A 21,188-nucleotide genomic window follows, 5' to 3' on the forward strand; every position below is an offset into this window, starting at 1 on the left:
GGCTTCGAGTAAGATCAACTAGACCTAAGCAGGTATGATGAAAAGCTGAGCTTGTTAAACTGGACAACTGTTGTAGGCTACTCGTTTTCTTTGAACGCTACCCATACATTCAACTGAATTAGCCAACTGTGTTAAAATCTTCAGCTGAATGTCATTGTCAGATCGTACAATATCTCTGACTGGATCCTTAAAGGGCAATTCCAAATGTGACTAACGAACATTTTGACAGCTTTTGGATGTCATTAAGAAATATGAGATGATGTAAAAACATGAAACCTATGAGATTAGTGATCAGTGACTTGGACCTAAACTTTTTGAGAAAACTTTTTGAAAAAGCACTATTTGAGAAATTCATGAACTTTTTACTTTTTTCAAAAATCTAAAAGTTTGTTGTGAGTAACGGACCAGGGACAAATCTTAAAAATTGGTCTTGTGAATGCAAATTCAAAAGTCTGCTCATTGACAGTCACGAATTCTATTGAAATGCCAGTATTGTGTAGTGTAAATATCAAGAAAATGTCAGCATGGTTTAGTTTGGAAATATCTTAAAGCGTATGTTAGTAGTTACATCATAAATGAAGTATGTCATTGTGACTAACGGGACATAGCCTTTGTGACTAACGGGACATCCATGTTATTTTCATTATTTTTTTATTGTTTTCTTGTATTAATCAGTGAATTGATTAACAATATGAGTCTTGCACCCCAGGTGAATCACAGAAACATTTCAATGGGTCATTTCTGTAGCATTTTTAAAGATATTACCAAGGTTTTCTGAGGCAAAGCTAGCAATTTCATTCACATCAACATAATAAACAAAAACTGATGAAGACAATTGGTTAGCACACTCAAAAAAACTCTTAGCATCTTTAAAGAGATACTAAAGGAAAAATCTGACTTGGCGATTTTCCACGTTCTTTCTGTTTAACATGCTACCATAAAATAATTTTCAACAAAATTTTGCCCCATTGCGGCCTGACCACCATTACGCGCGTGCTTTTGTCAAAGCTTTCAAAATGAGATTAGGCTTGAGCAGCGAAGCATGCGACTGTACAGTCTACGTCACTAGAGACTAGCAATCAGCTGATCTCGCAATAATTGTTACTGCGGGCGATTTGACTGTAGGCTATGTATGTATGTACATCAAAACATCAGATTTCAACATCAAAACAACAGACAATTTGCTCAAAATATCAGACGTGGTAATGTGGCTTTTGTTATTGCTGTCTTTTGTGACGTATTCTCGAGCAGTGTTTGCACTTTTGGTTATTTAAAAAAAAATGAAAATAGATGAAACATTGGACTTTGGGCCTTGCCAGCGCCATTGAAAACAACTTTTTTTGGTATCTTTTCTTGAAATGTATTCTTGAACGTTCAGTTTACACATTTTAATGCTTAATTCCGGTTTGAAATTTTCATTTAGTAGGCCTTTAACAATAACTTGTCTTTGTCTAACCCGGTCAGATACATGTCGCTTGATTGTTCCACCAATGATTTTACCTTCTATTATCAAACATGATTTTAACTTCTTCCATTCCCACCACACACACAAATATTCTTTTTCCTCTTCACTATCATCGCTGTCGAAAATATTTTCAGGAAAGGGAAATTGTTTTAAAAATCTTTTTCCATTCTGACAGTCCGAGCATTTATTGAGCAGTTTATTGATAATAATCATACAAAAGATTGTTGTGGTTGTCTACTTTCAAGCTCTACCAGTGCATGATTAATTATCTAGCACACTCCCCAAGCCCTTAAAAGGTGTATTGTTGGTAGTATCTATTTAAAATGCTACCCACAATGCCTCTCTTTATGAGCATGTGGTAGACTTGAGAGAAATCAAGCATTAGAGCAGTGTTTCTCAACCTTTTTTGGCCCAACACCCCTTCATGAACTGGCAAAATTTTACCGCCCCCCAACAATAACGATTCATTACAAAAAACGAATGTAAAACAATAAATACTATTAATACTACAAAAAGTGCTCAATGCCAAGCAAAAAGCCAAGCAGAGCGAACTACATCCAATATAGGCTAACCAGACAATGAATCTCTGCCCTTACAGCCTGTTTTACCCTAAAAGGTGAATCATCAGAAGGTCCTTATTCAAGTAGAATTCCATTTCTATTAGAATATAAGGACCTTGTGATGATCCCCCTGTTAGGGTGAAACAGGCTGTAAGGGTTTTAGAGACTGCTATATTTGATGAAAAGCAAATATATATTTGCGAGCATGAAAACAGGATTGGCCTAGTGGTAGTCAGTGCGAACCTTGGGCTTGGTGAGAAAGTGCCAGTTTCTTCACATCCGATGTAAAGCCAGTGAGAAACATTCGAAGATCACTTCTTATGGATATGTCAAGTGGGTTTCGCTGTTTGGTATGTAGCAGAACAACACAGCTGAATCCCTTTTCCACCAGGTATGAGGCAGGAAATGCTACCACGAAGATACGAGCTCTTTGACGAAATCGTTATGCTGGGCGGTAGATGGGTTAAAGAATGCCCCCTAATAATCAAAACGCCCCCCTTAAGCCGAGGTAGTGATACCGCTCCCCTGCAAAATCAAAACGCCCCCTGGGGGCGGCACCGCCCCCGTTGAGAACCACTGCATTAGAGGATGAAATAGTGTGTCTGTTTTCCACTTGGACAGCCAGAGCAATTATAATTCAAAATGATATAACTTATACAAGTAATTTAGTATTATCTGTATAAACAGGCCTCGAAATTCGTCCGCCGTCACAGCATGTGATATCCGCGGGAAGTACCATCTAGATCGATCATATTTGTCCGCCGAGAAATAACACAAGAACTGGCGATACAAACCGTCATTGCATAGCACGAACAATTGTTCCGAGAATATACGGTAATTTCCAGCGCATTCTAGCGCGCATCTAGAAAATGTGAGTACTGTATCCCTTAGCCTCCATTCAAGGAGGAAAACTTTCGATATTTACGTTGCTTCAACGATTGAATCAGCATAACAAAGGTAAATTCTTCGTTAAGAAACAATGGGAGTAAGGGCACTTCTGCACAAATCAGCGCAACTTTGTTCAAGATTTACATCACAATTTACGCTTTGATCTTTGAGTAATATTGTTAAGGCAAGGTTGGTTACAAAATTAGATTAGCCTATATGAGTAATTTATTACAGCAAGATGCAGCAAATTTACTAAGTTTTGGTATTACACTAAGAAAGAAAAGGCCCAGGGAAAATTCACTTTCGCTCACATGACACGCAAAAATAAACTTAAAAAAAAGAGCCTGTGAAACTTTGTACAGCAGAAAATAATAGCATTAGTGTAGAAGCTTTCCGACTCGTGCCCAGAACATTGTGACGCAAGAAGCCACACGACCTCGTTCGGTAGAAGTTAATCAGTTATGCGACGTATTGAGCAGCTACCGGTACATGGCGCTTTGACTCTTCAAGCGCATGTCGTTGGTCTGATGAAAGCCCTTCACAGTGACTTCGCAGAAATTTTTAAAAGCTTTCAAAACTGTAGCTATAGTTCTCAAATGGCGAAGAATTATCAAGATAAAGTGATTAAGTATGACGATCGACGCTAAAACTGGTGTGTCCGCCATGAGACTTAATTTGTCGGCCGAGATAGCTGCTCAGACCGGACACGTTTGTCCGCCGTCAACAAAAACGAATTTCGAGGCCTGATAAACAAGCTATGTATACATTCGTTTTTGTTTTGTTAAAGGACTAGCATGAACCATAACTTGCATTTCATATTACATATCTTCCTTAAATCAAAAAAAGAATTGGTAGTACCAATTTGGTACCATTGGACCAGCACCCGCTGGTCCATATACAGTAGGTTAGAAGCCCTATGCTTCATAACCATTAACCATACAGAAAAAGAGATAAAACATCAACATTGTCATGAAATAAAAGTGTCTTTCAACATCATATAAATATATACCCAAATTGTATTAAAATAGATACTTTCTTATGGCATGAGATTTTGTGACTAACGGGACAGCATGATTAACGGGACAAAACGTTTTTTACTAAAATATAGATACACAGTTAATTTTCTTTAAATTGTGAAAAATGTCTGTACAAGTGTACAGTACTGTTGGAGTCTTTAATTAACCTGGAGTATGGCATTTGAGGGATTAGACAATTTGGTAAGAAAAAATGTTTTGTGAAAATATGTGACTAACGGGACATTATCCTCCGGTCTGCTTTAAATTGTCAAAAACAAACCATAAAACTATTTTTACATAACTTCACATAATGTTAATATTTAGAAGAACAGTAATTTTGTTCAGAAAACTAATCAGATTACAAATATATGGTGTTCTATGCCGTCGTCGTCGTCGTCGTGTGAGCGTCTGGGGCCGAGGGTCTATCCTTTTACCACCCCAGATTCACGATGTTCCCGGACTACACTGGAAGGCTACTAGAGAGCAGCCAGTCTTTGGTTTCATCATCCATGACACGCAGACCTTCCACTCCGTTAGGTGGCTTGAAGATGGAGCAGTCATTGATGATGTGGTCTGTGGTCTGTTCCTCGGCACCACATTCACAGGAGGAAGAGGCCATTCCCCATTGGTGCATGGTTGAGTGGAAAAGCCCGACGCCCGTACGGAGACGGTTGAGGCGCACCCATGCCTGTCTTGGTAGTGTTAGACCGATGGGGCGTATGTCGGCGTCGGGGATGAACGAATAGAGTCTGGTGGCGGTTGATTTCCATTCAGAACCCCATTTATGGTCCGCCCAAACAGCTGCAGAGATGTCTTGTACAATTGTACATCAGCTTCGTTGATAAGAAGTTGAGCGGCTGGCATGAATGGGTGTCTTGATTTCAGTCGACGGGGTGCTCGTTTGGGAGGGCAGAGATCCTGTGGTGGAGAAGGTGGTTAGGCTCCAGTGCCCGTCGACCGAGTGGCTTCTTCGCAACGAAGCTCAGCGGGTTGGATGCCAGCGAGAATGGGGAGATTGTCCAATGGTGTGGGACGCAGGCATCCGGTCACTGTGCGCAGGGCGCTGTTTATGGCAGTGTCGATGTTATGGCAGTGAGCACTGCGGCACCAAACAGGTGCACAGTACTCTGCAAAAGAGTAGACAAGGGCTAAGGCTGCTATTCGCAAAGTGTCAGCCCTTGCCCCCCAGGCTAGGGTGCATCATCTGCCCCTCATTTTTTTGTTTGGTTTTCTGCAGTGGATTAAAATGTTCCTTTTTATGATTGTTGAAGATGTGCAACTTTTCAGAAGAATCCATTAACATCTAGGGGTACCACAATTGGATTAAATTATGTCATTTTTTGTTATTTTGGGGTAATTCCATGGCTACTGGTACAGTTGTTGAACCATATGCCGGAGATTTTTCATGAAATTTCATATGTAGAATCTCCGTAAAATTCTAAGAAAAGTAATACCAATTTTATCAAAATCGGCCCACTACTTTTTGAGATATCGGCGATTGAAAATTGGCCCTTTTCGTGATCGCTCATGCGTAAAATTTAACTGCAAATTTTGTTTGACCTATTATGAAGGTGTTTCAAATGGTAACTTGAAAATTCCAATGCATATGAGTTATCCAAAGTAAGGAGATTCCGAAAAGATATAATATATTGTTTGTTTGTTTTATATCACTATAGGCCACCAAGTGGCTAGTTTCACACATGCCTATTTGTGATCAGTCATGCATGACGAAACTTTGATCGCCTATAGCAAATAACACTCTGCTTGGATTTTTCTGCAACTTGGCTTAATTGTAAGGTAATTTTCTTGGCTTTCTAGCTTCCAAAGATGAAGTGGGATATTTAAGTAAAAATGAGGTAGTTTGCTGTAGTAAGTGTACCATGTATTTTTTAAAGTGAAGGAAGGATAGGTAGCATAGTTTAAACAACTGACTGAGGGGAGACGGTAAAACCAATTCCATGACCGGTTACAACGTCTTATACAACGGTTACAATGTTAATTGGAATTCTCATGAATTAGACAAACACAAACTGAATGGGTTCAGGAAGCTTCTCCCAAAACGCACCATTTTGGCTTTAATGTGCAAGATTTTGACAAACCAATCTTCATATCTGGTTGTCTTTTTTTAAACTCCTGATGCAACTCATTTAGTGTCACCAAAATCTCAACCACGTCAACAAAGAGCTTTCCCTCAAGAGATTATTGATTCTGTGTTGAAGTTCCATGAAGATGATGAATTTAGTAGGTTACTGCTAGGTCAGAAGGATAAAGTGTCTGTGGGCAAAAATGCTATCATGACATGACATGGATGACAGTTGATAGAGCAGAAATTGTTACGATGATCACGAGGGTTTCAGATTGCATAGAAACCTTGATTGAGAAGCTGGTCTAACTTCTTCCACATAGTTATATGTCCAAAGCACAATCAAAATATTACAATCCAGAAAAGAAAATTTGCAAGAAGGTGAAGTTTTGATTGCAATAAACTTTTCATAGAATTATTCCTTTCATGTGCAAAATGAAATTCAGGGCTTTCACTGGACACACGCCCAAGCAACTAAGCATCTAGTGCTTTGCTATTACAAAAACACCGACTCCGACATGGTTGAACACTTATCCCTTTGCTTTCTATCAGACATAATGGTTCATGACGTACAAATGGTGTACTACCTTCAAATTGCAAAGTTTAAACGTCTTGTCAAATTTATCTTGTCGTGCTATGGCTGATACTGGTTTTGAGCACCGTGCCAAACTGCCAAGTCAATGCACCAACAAACGACTTGCGCTTTATTGAAGTCCTACACCAATACAAAGAAGAAGACAAGCTAGTAGCAGAGGTAGCGCTCAAGCATTTCATGCTACACACATGGTACTTGTCTGGGGAACTTGCTCCCTTTGCCCTTTTCAGCATCAAGACACTACCAGCTGAGAAAGCAGCAATACTAGCAAGAGCAATACTAAAGAAAATGAAAAGTTTCAGACAGCCATTAAAAAAATTTGGAGAAGGTTTTGGAAAGCCAGGGTTGATTCCAGTGTTGCCAGCAACCAAGTTGGCTGATCTAATCAATGAAGATTCCTGGTTCCTTTTTGCAGCACTAAAGCTTGGCCATTGTACAAGTTTCATGGACGAAGATGTTCTTCAGTGAGACAGATGTCCTTCATATGGAGCTTGCTGCACAGTTGTAAGGCAGCTAAGAGTAATGAATGATGCAGCTGAACGGGGTGTCAAGCTTGGATGCGACTATCTTTCATCGGCAAAGTCTGAACAGAGATTTCAAACTGTTCTGCAGACTGTTGAAGGCAACTATCAGCAGTGCCGAATTTACGAAAGAAGGAAATAAACAACAATGTTCAATGGATACTGCATATTTAGTTGAACAGGAAACTGTGCCTTTTCAAACTGTGTTAATTTAATTCAAAAAATACAGAATTTTGCAAATTCGGCAAAACAATGTGCATTTATTGGTGTTTTGTGACCAAAACAGTGAATGTTAAAGTTTAGATAAAGTTCAGCGAATATTTTTTTTGCAATAAAATGATCAATAGGTGTGCAGTTTAGAGAGAAAAACCCTAAGAGTGATTTAACGCTTTTGGACTAACGGTACATATATGTGTACCACAGACATGCCATCTGAAACTAGGGTTTTCGCATTTTTCGCTCGACGTCTATATATCAAAAATTCATTCGCGATGTGGTACCCCTAGATCCAAATCATTTCGCATAAAACTTCACAGGTTTGTTTACTTTGACAAAAGGAACACTTCTGACAACTGCAGAACAAAATTTGAACGAAAAAGGGCAGATGATGCACCCTACCCCAGGCGCTTGAGTAGCGCAGCGCAAGATGTGAGTTTCTTGCACAGTGACACCAAATGGTGGCGGTATGTGAGCGATCTGTCCAGTGTCACCCCAAGATATCTTGGTTCGGTGCAGAAGGACAGAGATTTTCCTTTGTTCTGGACGTGTAGCTCACAATCAGCTTCCCGATTGTGGAGGTGGAAAACTGCTGCCACACCTTTAGTTTCGCTGAGTTTCAGTCGCCAGTTCTAGAGATAAGCTGAGAGAGTTTTTATATTCTGGCTTAAGGTGTCTTCTAAATTTTCCCACGACTTTGCAAAGTGGAGAATTGCCAGGTCGTCCGCATAAGCATATTTTGCGGAGACCGTAGTTGGCAGGTCGTGGGTGTAGATGTTGAAAAGAAGTGGAGCCAAGACCGATCCCTGTGGGACGCCGTTTTTCAGGCGTCTCAGTCTGCTTCGCCGTGAGCTACCGATGGTGAGGGTAAAGCTTCGATTCCTGACAAGTTCCATAATCATATGAACCATATGTCGGTCAGGAAGCAGGCGAAGCAGCTTGCAAGTAAGGCCGCGATGCCATACGGTGTCATAGGCAGCTGTAAGATCTAGAAAAACAGCGCCAGCCTTCTTTTTTGCCTCAAAGCAATCCTCGATGTCTTGGGTTAAGAGTGTGACCCGATCTACGGTGGATTTTCCACGCCGAAACCCAGCTTGCTCTTTTGGAAGGAGCGGGTCGATGATTGGGTTGACGCGTGCGTAAATCAGTCTTTTGAGGATCTTGAATGGAACACAGAGGAGGGATATTGGACGATCACTCCTTGGGTCCTCTGGTGACTTGTGAGGCTTAGGGATAGCAACTACTAAAGCTCTTCTCCAGATTTTTGAGATTGTGAGGTGGTGCAGGCAGGAAGAGAAGAACCTACGTAACCAGGACTTTAGGGCATGGCCAGCATGGAGCACAAGCTCAGGGCAGATCTTATCGGGCCCTGGAGACTTGTGTGGTTTCACTAGGTGGAGGGCGGTGGCGAATTCCTCTGGGGTGAAATATCCAGAGATTGCTTCCTCTTGTGGTGTTTCCACTCGCCAAAGGGCAGATATTTCCTTGGCAAGAAGACGGGATGCCTTGCGGTCCTTTGTCTTATAGACCCCGTTCTGCACTAGCGGGGAAGCGATGGCAGTAGCAAAAACGGGGCACTGACGAGCGGAGTTTGCTGAGCGCCCAGTGAGGTTGTTGACGATGTTCCATGCTTTGCGGCTTGAGTGTAAGAAGTCGATGGTTTGGACAGCTTCGTTCCATCGCTCAAGCTTCTTTGTGTCCAGCCGCTCAAGTAGTCTGGTGGCGGCGGTGTTAGAAGCAGCTGGGTGTTAGAAGTAGGAGCGATAGAGAGCTTCACACTCAGAGTCCCAGCATGGTGTATAGCTGGTTCGATGGCCACGTGGTATTGTGGCCTTTGCCGCAGTTATTATGGCATTGCAGAAACCTGGTATGCTTCGTCTGCGTTGCATGTTTCAGGTGATGGTAACTTTGCAGCAGACTCATTGGTCAGGAGGCTGTATTGATTCCAATCGGCTTTTTTGAAGTTCCATCGCTTCACCGGTGAACTCGGGACAGGAGCCACAAGTTTTGGAGCGATGATGAGGAACGACCGGTGTTGGGATTGCGGGAACTTCTCAAGCACACGTCTGTCTGGAAGAGAGCTGTCGACACTCGCAAAGGCCAAGTCAGGGTATGTCCCTGTTCCCCAGCAGCCGGAGTGGAAACTGGCTGGTTCCTTTGGGTTGAATAGGAAGGCAAGATGGTTTGTAGAGGCCCAGTCAGCCAGCAATTCTCCGTCGCTGCTTGTGTTGTTGTAGCCCCAGTTGATGTACTGGCAATTAAAATCGCCAGCGTAGAGACTGGGGGAGGGGAACGTTGGAAGGGATGGTGGCAACATTCGCGAGAGTGGGGGCTTGTAGATGTTGACGATGTTGTAGTCTGAGATACAAATGCACACCCACTCAATCTCAGCATCAATTGGAGATTGGTCGACAAAGGTCCACTTCAGGCTCTCATGCACAAACGTGGCAATGCCGTGCTTCCCGCTTAAGGTAGACCCGGCTAGCGTGTAGTTGGGAATAGCTAGCCTATCTGCAGAAGTGCAGTGGGTCTCCTGGAGGAGGATGACGAGTGCCCGGTTGGTATGGGCTAGCTGCTCCACAACTTTGGTCTTGCTTGTTGTGTAGCCTTCTATGTTGAGCTGCAGAATGGTGGGGTGTCTGAACTTATCAATTGCCCCTTGCAGCTGTGCCGTCCGGGTGGAGGCTCTTTGTTGACAAATTTCGTTTCTCATCTGGTGGAAGGCAGATGGTACTCACAGGATGGGGCACGAGGAACCATTTGTGGTCTATGCCAATTGGGGGTTATTTGAAAATTTACTGAAAATATAAACTTTTTTTGTTCCCTCAAGGTACCTCAGTAGATGCATCAAAAACACATATTTTCCAAGGTTAAAACTTGTAAAAACTTTTTTTCATGAAATTTCAAGGTGTCCACTACAAAGTAAAACCTTTCAGTGTTCAATTTTTTTATTTTTTACCACTGGAGTACATTTAACGTGGAATTGCCCTAAAGCACAAATTAGCTCCTAACCCTTTTACATTGACAATCTTCCAAAACTGAAGAAACATTTTATGAACTTATTTTTGTGTTTTGTCAACCAAGGTTTGTTTGAAATTGTTTCAAAATGTTTGAAAAAATACCTATTGACTTGGTTTCGATCACAGATTGTATCACCAATATGTGAACAGCACTGCTCAAGTTTACCGATAATAATGATGATTTGATCACATTGAAAGTCTGCTGTTAAATGATGAACTGGTACCATTTTTGAAAAGAATTTGGGACCGCCAAAAAATACTTAACCATAACTGCTAGAACAGTGGTTGCTAATTGTTTAGAATTATATTGAGCTGTCCAAAAAATCTTTCTTCCGTGGTAAGACTTACTAGGCTTGACATATGCCTATATTTTGTTTATCAAAAAAAATACCGTACGTTTTTCTGGCGACTCTACAATGTATCTGAAATACTTTTTAACTAAATTAAAACCTTGCATATTATTAACTTTGATGCAATTCTAGGAAGAGCGCTCTCTCTGTCTTCACTATCCTTGGGTAAGTGATACATCAAAATTTGTTTATTTCCATCGTAACCAGATCTGCATCCAGTAACACAACACTTTTTGCCCATTATCACTTATCACATTAGGGCTAGCGGTGTCTCTTAACTACGAAACATATTATGTTACTTTCAAAAGCACACAATTTAGACTAATCAGCTTGGATTCAATTTTAACTCATGTACTAAACATATCTAACACACTAGCCTGCTGGCTGGTGGCCTCTGCAGCTTTACTGCTAGGATAATCTAGTTTCACACATAAAAACCTCAATTCTCTGAAAAAATTGCAGTGCCTAGTTTAAATTTATTGTTATTAAGCATATTTAGCTTCCTGAATAACAATGCACTTGCAAAAATCAAAAGCACTTTGTGTGAAAGCTAAAAACCTCGCTTCCGCCTCCAGTTTTTGACTGGAGGCGCACGCCGCACGGTGTCTAAACCTGTTATAGAGGATGCATTTACTTGATTAAATTATGCATAAAATCGCAAAAAGAATTTTAAAATCAAACCTTTCTTTGCGTCGATAAGCTTCCAGCTTTTTCTCTTCAGTAAACCGTTCAATAAGTTGATTTGGAATGTCATCATTTAAGACTTCACATAATACTTCACCAAGTTTACTCTTACGAATGTACACGAGCATGTATCTAATAAAACAAAAAATTAAGGGATGCAGTTAATTTTTGTCTGGTACAGTTGACAACTACTGGTACAGTGCTTCCTCGATTATCCGATCTAGTTAGGACAAAGGTTTTAGAAGTAAAAAAAAAAAAACGATAATTGTATTGTTATATTTAAGTCAAGAAAACGAAAAAAATAACACATATAATGGTACTACAGACAAAATCGGTTAAGCACATACTGTTCAAATGTATCACTTGTTTGTTTGAATCAAAATGTGAAATTCCAAACCAAATCCAATCTGATGTTAAGTAAAACCACCAATTAAGTGTATCTCACTTAACAGAATAAGTCGGATAATAGTATCAGGATTTGCTTCTTGTTTGCCTACTTCATTCAATTAATAGTATTATTCTACCAAAAAGCGAGTGTAGTGAAGGCTAGAAGGGCTAAACACTCAGGTAAACTTTAAATATTCAGAGAGTGTCTGCCAAAAATATTATATTTCACTACAGAAACATTATTTTTCAAAAAGCTTTCATTAACTTATTTACACAGAATGCGGACAAAGTCCTTGGACTGCTTTAAAGTGTAATATATCTGTAAATAGTCTACTTCTGAAACGCTCAAGTCTACTTCTGAAACTCCCTACCGCTTTACGTAGGGTTTCTTGGAGTATTTTGCCCCATGCTTTTTTGAGAGAGCACTTCAATGCCTCAACTGAGTCATAGGATGTGAAGCACAGGCATCTGCCTCCAAAATTGACCAAACACAAAAGTCCATTTGATTCAGGTCTGGTGATAAAGGCAGCCAAACTTCCTTGCTCCAGAAATGAGGAAAATGGTTCTGGCACCATTCCTGGTTTTCTTGGACATGTGGGATGGTGCACTCTGCACTAGCCTCTGCAAGGGCAGGAGTCAAACTTATCTCAATGTACAAATTGGTGGTAATTTTAGTGCCTTTTGAAACAAAAATGAGGGGAGACCTCTAGGTTTTGGAGACAGCGGCCCAGGCCCACAGAAGACAGTTCAATTTGCACTAAAAGCATTTATTTAAAAAAGAAGCAGGTTCAAAAATGTGCACATAATTTCTGCAGATTGCAAAAAAAAATGTGAAATTTCAAATTCCTTTCAAGATTCTTTTTGGAAATTTTTGTGAAAAATAAGATGGCCATACACCGCCCACCGGGTGCGAATAAAGTCCTTGGACTTAAATTAAATTTTAATTTACTATGTCCTTAAATAGATTTAGTAAGTGTTTGATAGTGCATATTTATTGTATCAAACCTTCTATCATAATTTAGCTTTATTTTCAAGTATGAGTGATAAACGTGCAGCTATCATTGAGCTTCATCGAGCAGGCAAGGCCAATTCAGAGATAATAAAGGTTCTTGAAGCACCGAAATCAACAGTTTATCACACTGTTAGCAGGTTTAAAGAACTGAACAGTGCCGAAGATTGCCCTCGAAGTGGGAGACCACAAACTTCTCATTCCCCAAAGGTCATTAATGCGGTTCGAGCTAGAATCTGCTGCAATCCAAAGAGATCCATGAGGAAAATGGCTCGTGAAATGGATGTGAATGAAAAGACGATTAGGAAGATTGTTCAAACGATCTGAAGTTGTCCCCCCCATCAAAACGCAAACTTGCCAACACCTCACAGACTTCCATAAAAGAGACTCGCTCGAGCTAAAATTCATCTGAACAAAATGAAGTCAGGTACGGCACGGGAAAAACCATTTTCTCAGATGAAAACTTGTTCAATGTTGAAGCAGTGTGTAACCGACAAAATGATCGTATCCTTGCTAAGTCTTCTGCAGACATTCCTGCCTCCATGAAAAAAGTCTTCAGGCGCCAGAAACCGTTGTCTGTCATGGTGTGGGCCGCTGTCTCCAAAACCTGGAAGTCTCCTCTCATTTTTGTTCCACAAGGCGCTAAAGTTAACACCAATTCGTACATGGAGACAATTTTGACTCCTGCCCTTGCAGAGGCTAAGAAACACTTCAAAAGGAAGCCATTCACATTCCAACAAGATGGTGCACCATCACACATGTCCAAGAAAACCAGGAATGGTGCCAGAAACATTTTCCTCATTTCTGGAGCAAGGAAGTTTGGCCGCCTTCATCACCAGACCTGAATCCAATGGACTTTTGTGTTTGGTCAATTTTGGAGGCGGATGCCTGTGCTGCATCCCATGACTCAGTTGAGGCGTTGAAGTGCTCTATCAAAAAAGCATGGGGCAAAATACTCCAAGAAACCCTACGTAAAGCGGTAGGGAGTTTCAGAAGTAGACTTGAGCGTGTTATTCAAGCCAGAGGGGACATATTGAATAAAACTTTGTACGATTGATAGTTACTGTCTTGGCAATACACCGTTAAAATATTTTGCGATTTTATTCAATATTTACAGATTACACTTTAAAGCAGTCCAAGGATTTTGTCTGTACCCTGTATTATACAGGTTAGTGTGGGGGGTGTTCAGAGCGGAATGGCCCGTTTCGGCGAGTCCAATTTGGCTAGTCCGATTCGGCAAGTGCCCTATTCGGCCAGTTCCCTATTCGGCAATTTTTTTAATTTTTTTTTTAATTATTGGGTATCGTAGCCTAATTATCATTGCCGTTTTAGGGTAAGGGGTTAGAGGTTAGGGTTGGAGTTAGGGGGTTTAGAGTTGGAGTTAGGGGGTTAAGAGTTAGGGGATTAAGGGTTAGGGGATTAAGGGTTAGGGGGTTAAGGGTTAGGGGGTTAAGGGTTAGGGGGTTAAGGGTTAGGGGGTTAAGGGTTAGGGTGGTAAAGGGTTAGGGGGTTAAGGGGTTTAAGGGTTTGGGGGTTAAGGGTTTGGGGGTTAAGGGTTTGAGGGTTAAGGGTTTGGGGGTTAAGGGTTTGAGGGTTTAGGGTTTGGGGGTTAAGGGTTAGAGGGTTAGGGGTTAAGGATTAGGGGATTAAGAGTTAGGGGGTTATTTGAACGTTTAGCGACGTTAAAACGATGTAAAAGCAGCAATGATAATTAGGCTATGGTACCCAATAATTTTAAAAACAATTTTTAAAAAATCGCCTAATAGGGAACTCGCCGAAAAGGGCTCTCGCCGAATAGGGCACTTGCCGAATCGGACTCGCCGAATAGTAGCAGACCCTGTTCAGAGACGGAAGCAAATTTACAAATGTCTGAATATTGCAAGCTGGTGTAAATTTGTTACCAAGAGAGGTAGGCGAGTAGTTCGCTTTTTTAGATTTGGCGTAGAACACCTGGCTTCACATCTATGGTCGTTTAAGCCTGATGGAGTTAGTTAGTTTGATAGAGTTTTAGTCACGCAGAGCGAATCAAGATATTTGAAGACTTTGTCAGTGTTGTTTTCATGTTCTGCTGTGTTGTTGATTTTAATTTGTTTAATAAATTTCGTACGTTGACTGTTGCTTTGTGTGATGGCATTGATGACTAGTGTCATCACTACTATTGTGTTCTCAAGTCTTTAAAATGTTTGGATTGATATTTCTTCACTAAATAAATAATTAGGAAAATTGCGGATCCCATGGTAATTTATATTGTTCTATAGACCAACATCGTTTTCGGGATCCATTACGCCAAGGTTTTGTGGCTTTTTTCAAATGAAACTATCTGAAAACAATCAGTAGCTATGCAGGAGCTAACCATGTCATATGTAAGTAAACTTATTCATAAATGCGTAATTGAAAGATTTGTAGTATCCACAAATTTCACCAACTCATTATGGATTTTTCCGTAAACCATGAAATCCTTGCTCTCAATCACGATTTTTGTCGGTATGTTTAAAGTTGTTGGAGTTTTCAGTTGAAATGAACTTTTTATAAAGTAGACGCAAGTAGCTAGAAGTGATTACCACTAAAAAATATATATACTCAGAATTAAAGAGTAGGTGAAGAAAAATATTTCCTGTTTATGAAAAAAAATTTGTGGTTAAGGAAATCACAGTTTGTGTCTTTGAATTGGGATGCCTCTTTGGATAAGTTGATATCCTTGATGAGATCACTCAGCTCCTCCTGTTTGAATGTCTCTGGAATAGCTGAACTACTTTCAAATACACTTCCACCGCTGTCACTTGCAGAGCTTTCTATCTCTTCATGAATCTTATCATATTCCATGGCTTTATCACAGGCCTCGAAACTGAAGGCGGCCATGGCCGCAAGTAATCTACAAAAACCGACATTTTGTCCGCCGGGTCTCGTCCTTCCGTCGGCCACATTTTTTCGCCATGAAGTTCCGAGAAAATTTTACGCAAGCGGCCTTGTGAATAAAGTACTTTGCCACTTATAATCACAAAGGATTAGAAAGCATTCAAAGCACCCAGTAAATCACAATACACACTGTCTATGCTTGAATTGTTAACATTATTGATTGACCAAACTGCTGATATCTGACATAAGCAGGATGCAAGTGACATCACAATACACTTTATTGATGCAGTCTTCGAAGTTAGGGTCGGCAATTGCCGACGCAAATGCATGAATGGCGCATTAGCGTCAGCAATAAAAATGACGAGGCCACACGAGCGCTTGTAACGTTAAGGTTAGACATTTCTCCCAGTCGTTATGGCACAGCCATAGATTTGTTCCTTAGTCAACACCTTGATGGTGCTCTACGAAAAAGAAAAAAGCGTGTGGATTGGTATCAAAGCACAAAAGCCGCAAAGCGTGGACGCTTCATTGCGAAGACAGTGTAGATTTACAGCCAAGCGATGAGCCTCTTGATGTGTCTGATTCGGTCTGATTCCAATGATGACACAACAACCTCGTGCTCCGATACAGCATCTTATGATTCCGATTCTGACAGCTAGTTCTTTATCAAACAGACTTTGTGTTGTTTGCAGTATCCCAGTTGTGCCGAAATTATGTTAGTGTATACGTAAATCGAGGCAATCTTCTCGCAGGGAGCTATTAATTTGTTACAGAGCAATTAATGTTATTTTATAATTCAACATTATTAGATGTCGAAGTAATGTGAAACAAACGTAAATTTCTTATTGGACATTGTTGCTACGCAATATAACCGGCCTGGAAAATTAAATCGATTTGTGCTGACTCGAACGTTGAATCAACCCAAAATTAACTTACTTTTCTCCCTGTGAGTTATTTAACAGCGTGCGACGTGCATATCTTGTTGCTCGCTTTACTGCTAGGTACTTTTGGTATTATTACATCACAACAAATCAAACAGTGCGGTTGTGATAAACTACTCTAATATATTTTTCGCTTCTCGTTTTACATGCTTTGGTACAATTGTTTCGTGATAAACGTTTACAGCAATTGCCGAGACAATTTTAACTTTTGTCATTTGGCCTCGGCAACGTTTCTGCCGAAGTAAAAATGTTCTAATTTTGAAGACTGTATGTTGATACGTGTTGAAGTACCGATGGCCGCCATGTGCTTGTGATTGGCCGCCGAACAACTTACTTCAGTCGGACACGATTGGCCGCCGAAAAAAAGTTGTTTCAAGGCCTGTATCAGGTAAAACATTAAATTCAGGCACATGCACTTCCTCACAGTGAGGCACAGGTAGCCGAGCAGATTCTAAATCTGGGTAATTCCAAGTGCTTTTCTTACATTAAACCCCTGTAGGTCTGCCAAACAGAAGTATCAGTCATTGAAATAGCTTTTTGGTTCTCTCCGAACCATTGGAACACCAAATTTAAGATTTTTAAGTGTACCTTTAGTCCACTTTCTCAGGCTGTCTACACATGCTTTGCAGACAGTATGAGGTGCCCATGGCTTATCTTGGTGACCAAGTTTCACTTCAAAATATGCAAGATAGGCCTACCTTTCTCACAAAATCAGTAATCGTTTTCATTTGGTTTTTAAATGTGTATTCCCCACAGATGTAACAAAACTTGTCAGGACTATTGCGACAGCTTCTTCATGATGAACTCATAACTCTTTAATACAACTAAACCAAAATCTAAAATGTAGATCTTTTATTCAAAGTACATTTAAGCCTGTGATTAAGAATAAACATATACTGAACCACAACTGAACCACTGATAAAAAACTTTTTATCTTAAAATAGCTTTCAAAAAAACGGCTAAAGATTACGAAATCAGTTGAGAACATCACTTCTTAGAAACATCACAATGGGTTACACCATGGGGTGCAGGGGCGCAACTAGGGGGGCTGTTTAGTCGGCATGACAGCCCCCTTTAAGATTTGCAACTTCAAGAAGAGGGACGACTAACTAAACTGAAACTTACGTACTACTTAACGTGTGTCAGTTCAAGCTACGTTCTATCTGGGGGGTTTTTCGTTGAGACTTTTCGGTCATTTGTCCGAAATGACTTGAAAAAATTCGGTCATTTTTTATCTATTTCGGTCATTTTTTCTGATGAATATATTTCCTATCAAGTAGCTGATACAAAAAAAATGCACTTCCTGACTAGCTACAACATTAAGTTTCGCTGAGAAACGTTGTCGAGTTTTATCTGAGAAAAGTTAGAACAGACAAACGTTTCTTCAACGTTCATCAGCGAAACTCAACCTTGCAACACCCGGCCGCAGACATCTTTTATTGCACACTAACGCACGTTTAAAAATAATGCAAAACAAAAATACAACACAACGGAAAGGAATAAAAACAAGTAAGAATGACCAAATAAAAACACGCTAGGCCTACGCTCTAATGGTTCGCAATTACAAAGTGAATTAACTCCTCAACAATTTCACCGCTCACGTTGTAGCGTGCTGGCTTCGCGTTACTGTGCCAGTGCGCGTATGCCACGTCATAATTGAATGTTTTGTATGATGCAGCAATGCAGCATTTAACCTCAAACACATAAGTTTACTGGTATCTGCAGTTGAACAACGCAAGCGATTTCTTGTTGGAGTTCGCAACCGAGAAAGCAAACTGAATTCACGTTGTACAGTTGCGTTCTCTGCATTAAAAGTCAGCAAAGCATTAGCAATGGCTGCCAAACTTGGCCAATCTATGCCACGCTTCGTAGCTATTGTTAAAACTTTCCGCCAATTGTCACCTGGTTCGCAATCAATAATTTTAACCATTCAAGCATAGACAGTGTGTATTGTGATTTATCGGGTGCTTTGACTGCATTCTAATCCTTTGTGATTATAAGTGGCAAAGTACTTTATTCACAAGACCGCTTGCGTAAAATTTTTCATGGCGAACAAATGCGACCGACGGAAGTGCGAGACCTAGCGGACAAATGTCGGTTTTTGTAGGTTAATCGCGGCCATGTTTGCGATGGCCGCCTTCAGTGTCGAGGCCTGAGTTGGAAGCTGTTTTAATTCGTATTCAGGTTAAGAAATTACGAAATCGTTTTACTGAAAAATATCATCTTCTCTTTTTTCAATTTTGACAGGGTTTAAGGCTTCCCTTGCTTCCACTGAGGATATGCTCCTGAGGCTACTCAATACTTACCGAAAACGAAAAAATTCCAGCTAAATTGAAATGATTTCCCAACTGCTCATTAAAAAGTTACAAACAGTTATATTTTTGTAAGGCTTTTTGTGTCTACTCAATGGAGTACAACGTTGCAAAAACCATCACACAAAATCAATATCTATCGATGTGGAGTCAAACATTTCACAGAGGTTATCACCAGCTCCAAAGTTAACAACATTATGCAATATGCTGGGATAATTTCCTGACTGACAGATCAATTTTTTCCACAACTCGAACGAAAGATTTGAAAACACAGTGGCATTTCTAGAAAGTTGAAGTCTTTGAGTGTGTTATCATGTTTGCGTTTATCACAAGCAATGAGACATTGGATCAACGTACAAAAGGATACTTCGTTGTTTATCGAGGTCTGGTCAATAACATTTCGAAAGAGTTGACCACCAGCTCAAAAATGGATAATATATGCAACATGCTGAGAAAATGTCCCGATTGACAGAACAGACCGATCAATCTCTACCAAGCGGTTGGACCTTTCCAAGGCAACGCAACATTGCGTCACACTTGAAAGCACCACGTCAGTCACGTTTGGGAAATGTTACTTCTGCATTTACGTTATCACATACAATAAGACATTGGATCAACGTTCAAACACTAAGTCTAAGTCTTGTATTTCCGATTGACAAAAAATCGTAGAGTGGCGCAAGAAGCTTCTTTGCAATCACTGAAATCGATTTGCGTGCGTACATATTTTTTCTGACATTTTGACCGAATTGACTATATATTTTTTTGGACATTTTGACCAAATTGACTATATTTTTTTCGGACATTTTGCTAAAAAATCGGTCAATGATCGATAAATGACCGAAAAAACAAACAACCAGCATTCTATGCATACCAAACTTGTTTCACGCTCAAGTCGCATAAACTGCAATACAAAATATTAACAGACCGTCATTTACTCATGCAAACTTGTGTCAATGGTCGAATAAAAACAATTAAATATACATTTGTTGATACATTGTACCTCTGTAAGGTTGGGATTAACATAACGAAAATTACGAACGAATTACGTAACGAATTTACGGGATTACGAGAATGAGGGTGGAGAAACTAAAAGGATTTCTTTTCCTGTCTTTGAATTTGGTTTCTAAAACCTGGTAAATTGGCTAACTTAGGATGCAACCTTATTAACCCACAAAACGAAACTGCAGCTGGCTTTAGGCTAGTCTGATTTATAATCTTCGTATGGTCGCAACTTCACACATTCTTAAACCAATTTTATAATTTTGGTTTCAAAAAGACGGCAATTAAATTTTATTTACAATCTTGTCAAACTTGACGTGTTTCCAGGCCCTAAGCTTGTGTGGACTACTTTTTAAAATGTGGGCCTGAAGAGCAAAATATTTTCTGCCTACTTTCGAAAGCGCGGGAAAAATTTTTGAGAGTGAGTAGCAAGCGCAGACAGAGCGAAAAAGGTCACTTTGCACGTCACAGAATTGGATCATTGCGCTGTCAATTTACACTAGGCTAATATTCTAACAGCAAAGACACATGCAAAGACAGACAAAATTATAAAGATATGGGGAAAGCCTTCATCCTGCAGTGGAATAAAAATGGCTGACAATGAATGATGATGAATATTCTAACAATCCAACCGTGACATATCCGCTTCTACAAATAATTGTTAGTTTTCTCTCTCGTTGCCGACACCCTTTGATTTTTTTTAGTTGCGCCACTGATGGGGTGAATGTACAACCTTGTAAACTTTACACCAAAGCTTTAAGATTATATATATATCTGTGTTGTATGACAACTACTGGTGCATTGGAATGATAGTCAAACAACAGTCGGATCATTGGTAACATCAAAATTAAATTTATGGCTTCACATAACCCCAGCACAACGTTTCACTAGCCAACAAGAGACAATTAGTTAGGTATCACAAACAACATTATTCAAGTACTGCAACCATTAGCCTTGACATCGGAGTCAGGTCAAAGTTACAGTTTCTGAACTGAAGATCTTATTGCGTTGAGCAAACATTTTTCTCCATCTCAATTTAACTTTCTCAACCCATACTAAGGATATACATATTTAAAAATAGCAGTCAGTGTTCTAGAAAATCTCATTAAATTAAGTTCAACTGGAGTAAGATTATTTTAAAGAAATCAAAAAATCAAAATGTAGTAGTATCAAGGTATCTTGGTAAAAAAAAATTAATCAAAAATTGTTTTTGGTATCTAAAAATCAGTAAATCTCATCAAGATTCTGACTCTATTCAATGTCTTTGAGTGATAAATATGAGTAAC

At 39.9% G+C, this 21,188-nt stretch overlaps 1 protein-coding gene across 1 annotated transcript in view; it reads right to left on the minus strand.

Annotated features, from left to right (window-relative positions):
* Positions 1-21,188, minus strand: part of LOC145770977 (ubiquitin carboxyl-terminal hydrolase 7-like) — a 163,712-nt gene that overhangs the window by 75,550 nt on the left and 66,974 nt on the right. Inside the window, exon 3 of the mRNA XM_082582719.1 lies at positions 11,396-11,530. Coding sequence (XP_082438845.1) covers positions 11,396-11,530 — 135 coding nt within the window. The remainder of the gene's footprint in view (positions 1-11,395; positions 11,531-21,188) is intronic.

Source organism: Aplidium turbinatum, chromosome 1 (assembly GCF_918807975.1).
Source record: "Aplidium turbinatum chromosome 1, kaAplTurb1.1, whole genome shotgun sequence".
Taxonomy (NCBI): Eukaryota; Metazoa; Chordata; class Ascidiacea; order Aplousobranchia; family Polyclinidae; genus Aplidium; species Aplidium turbinatum.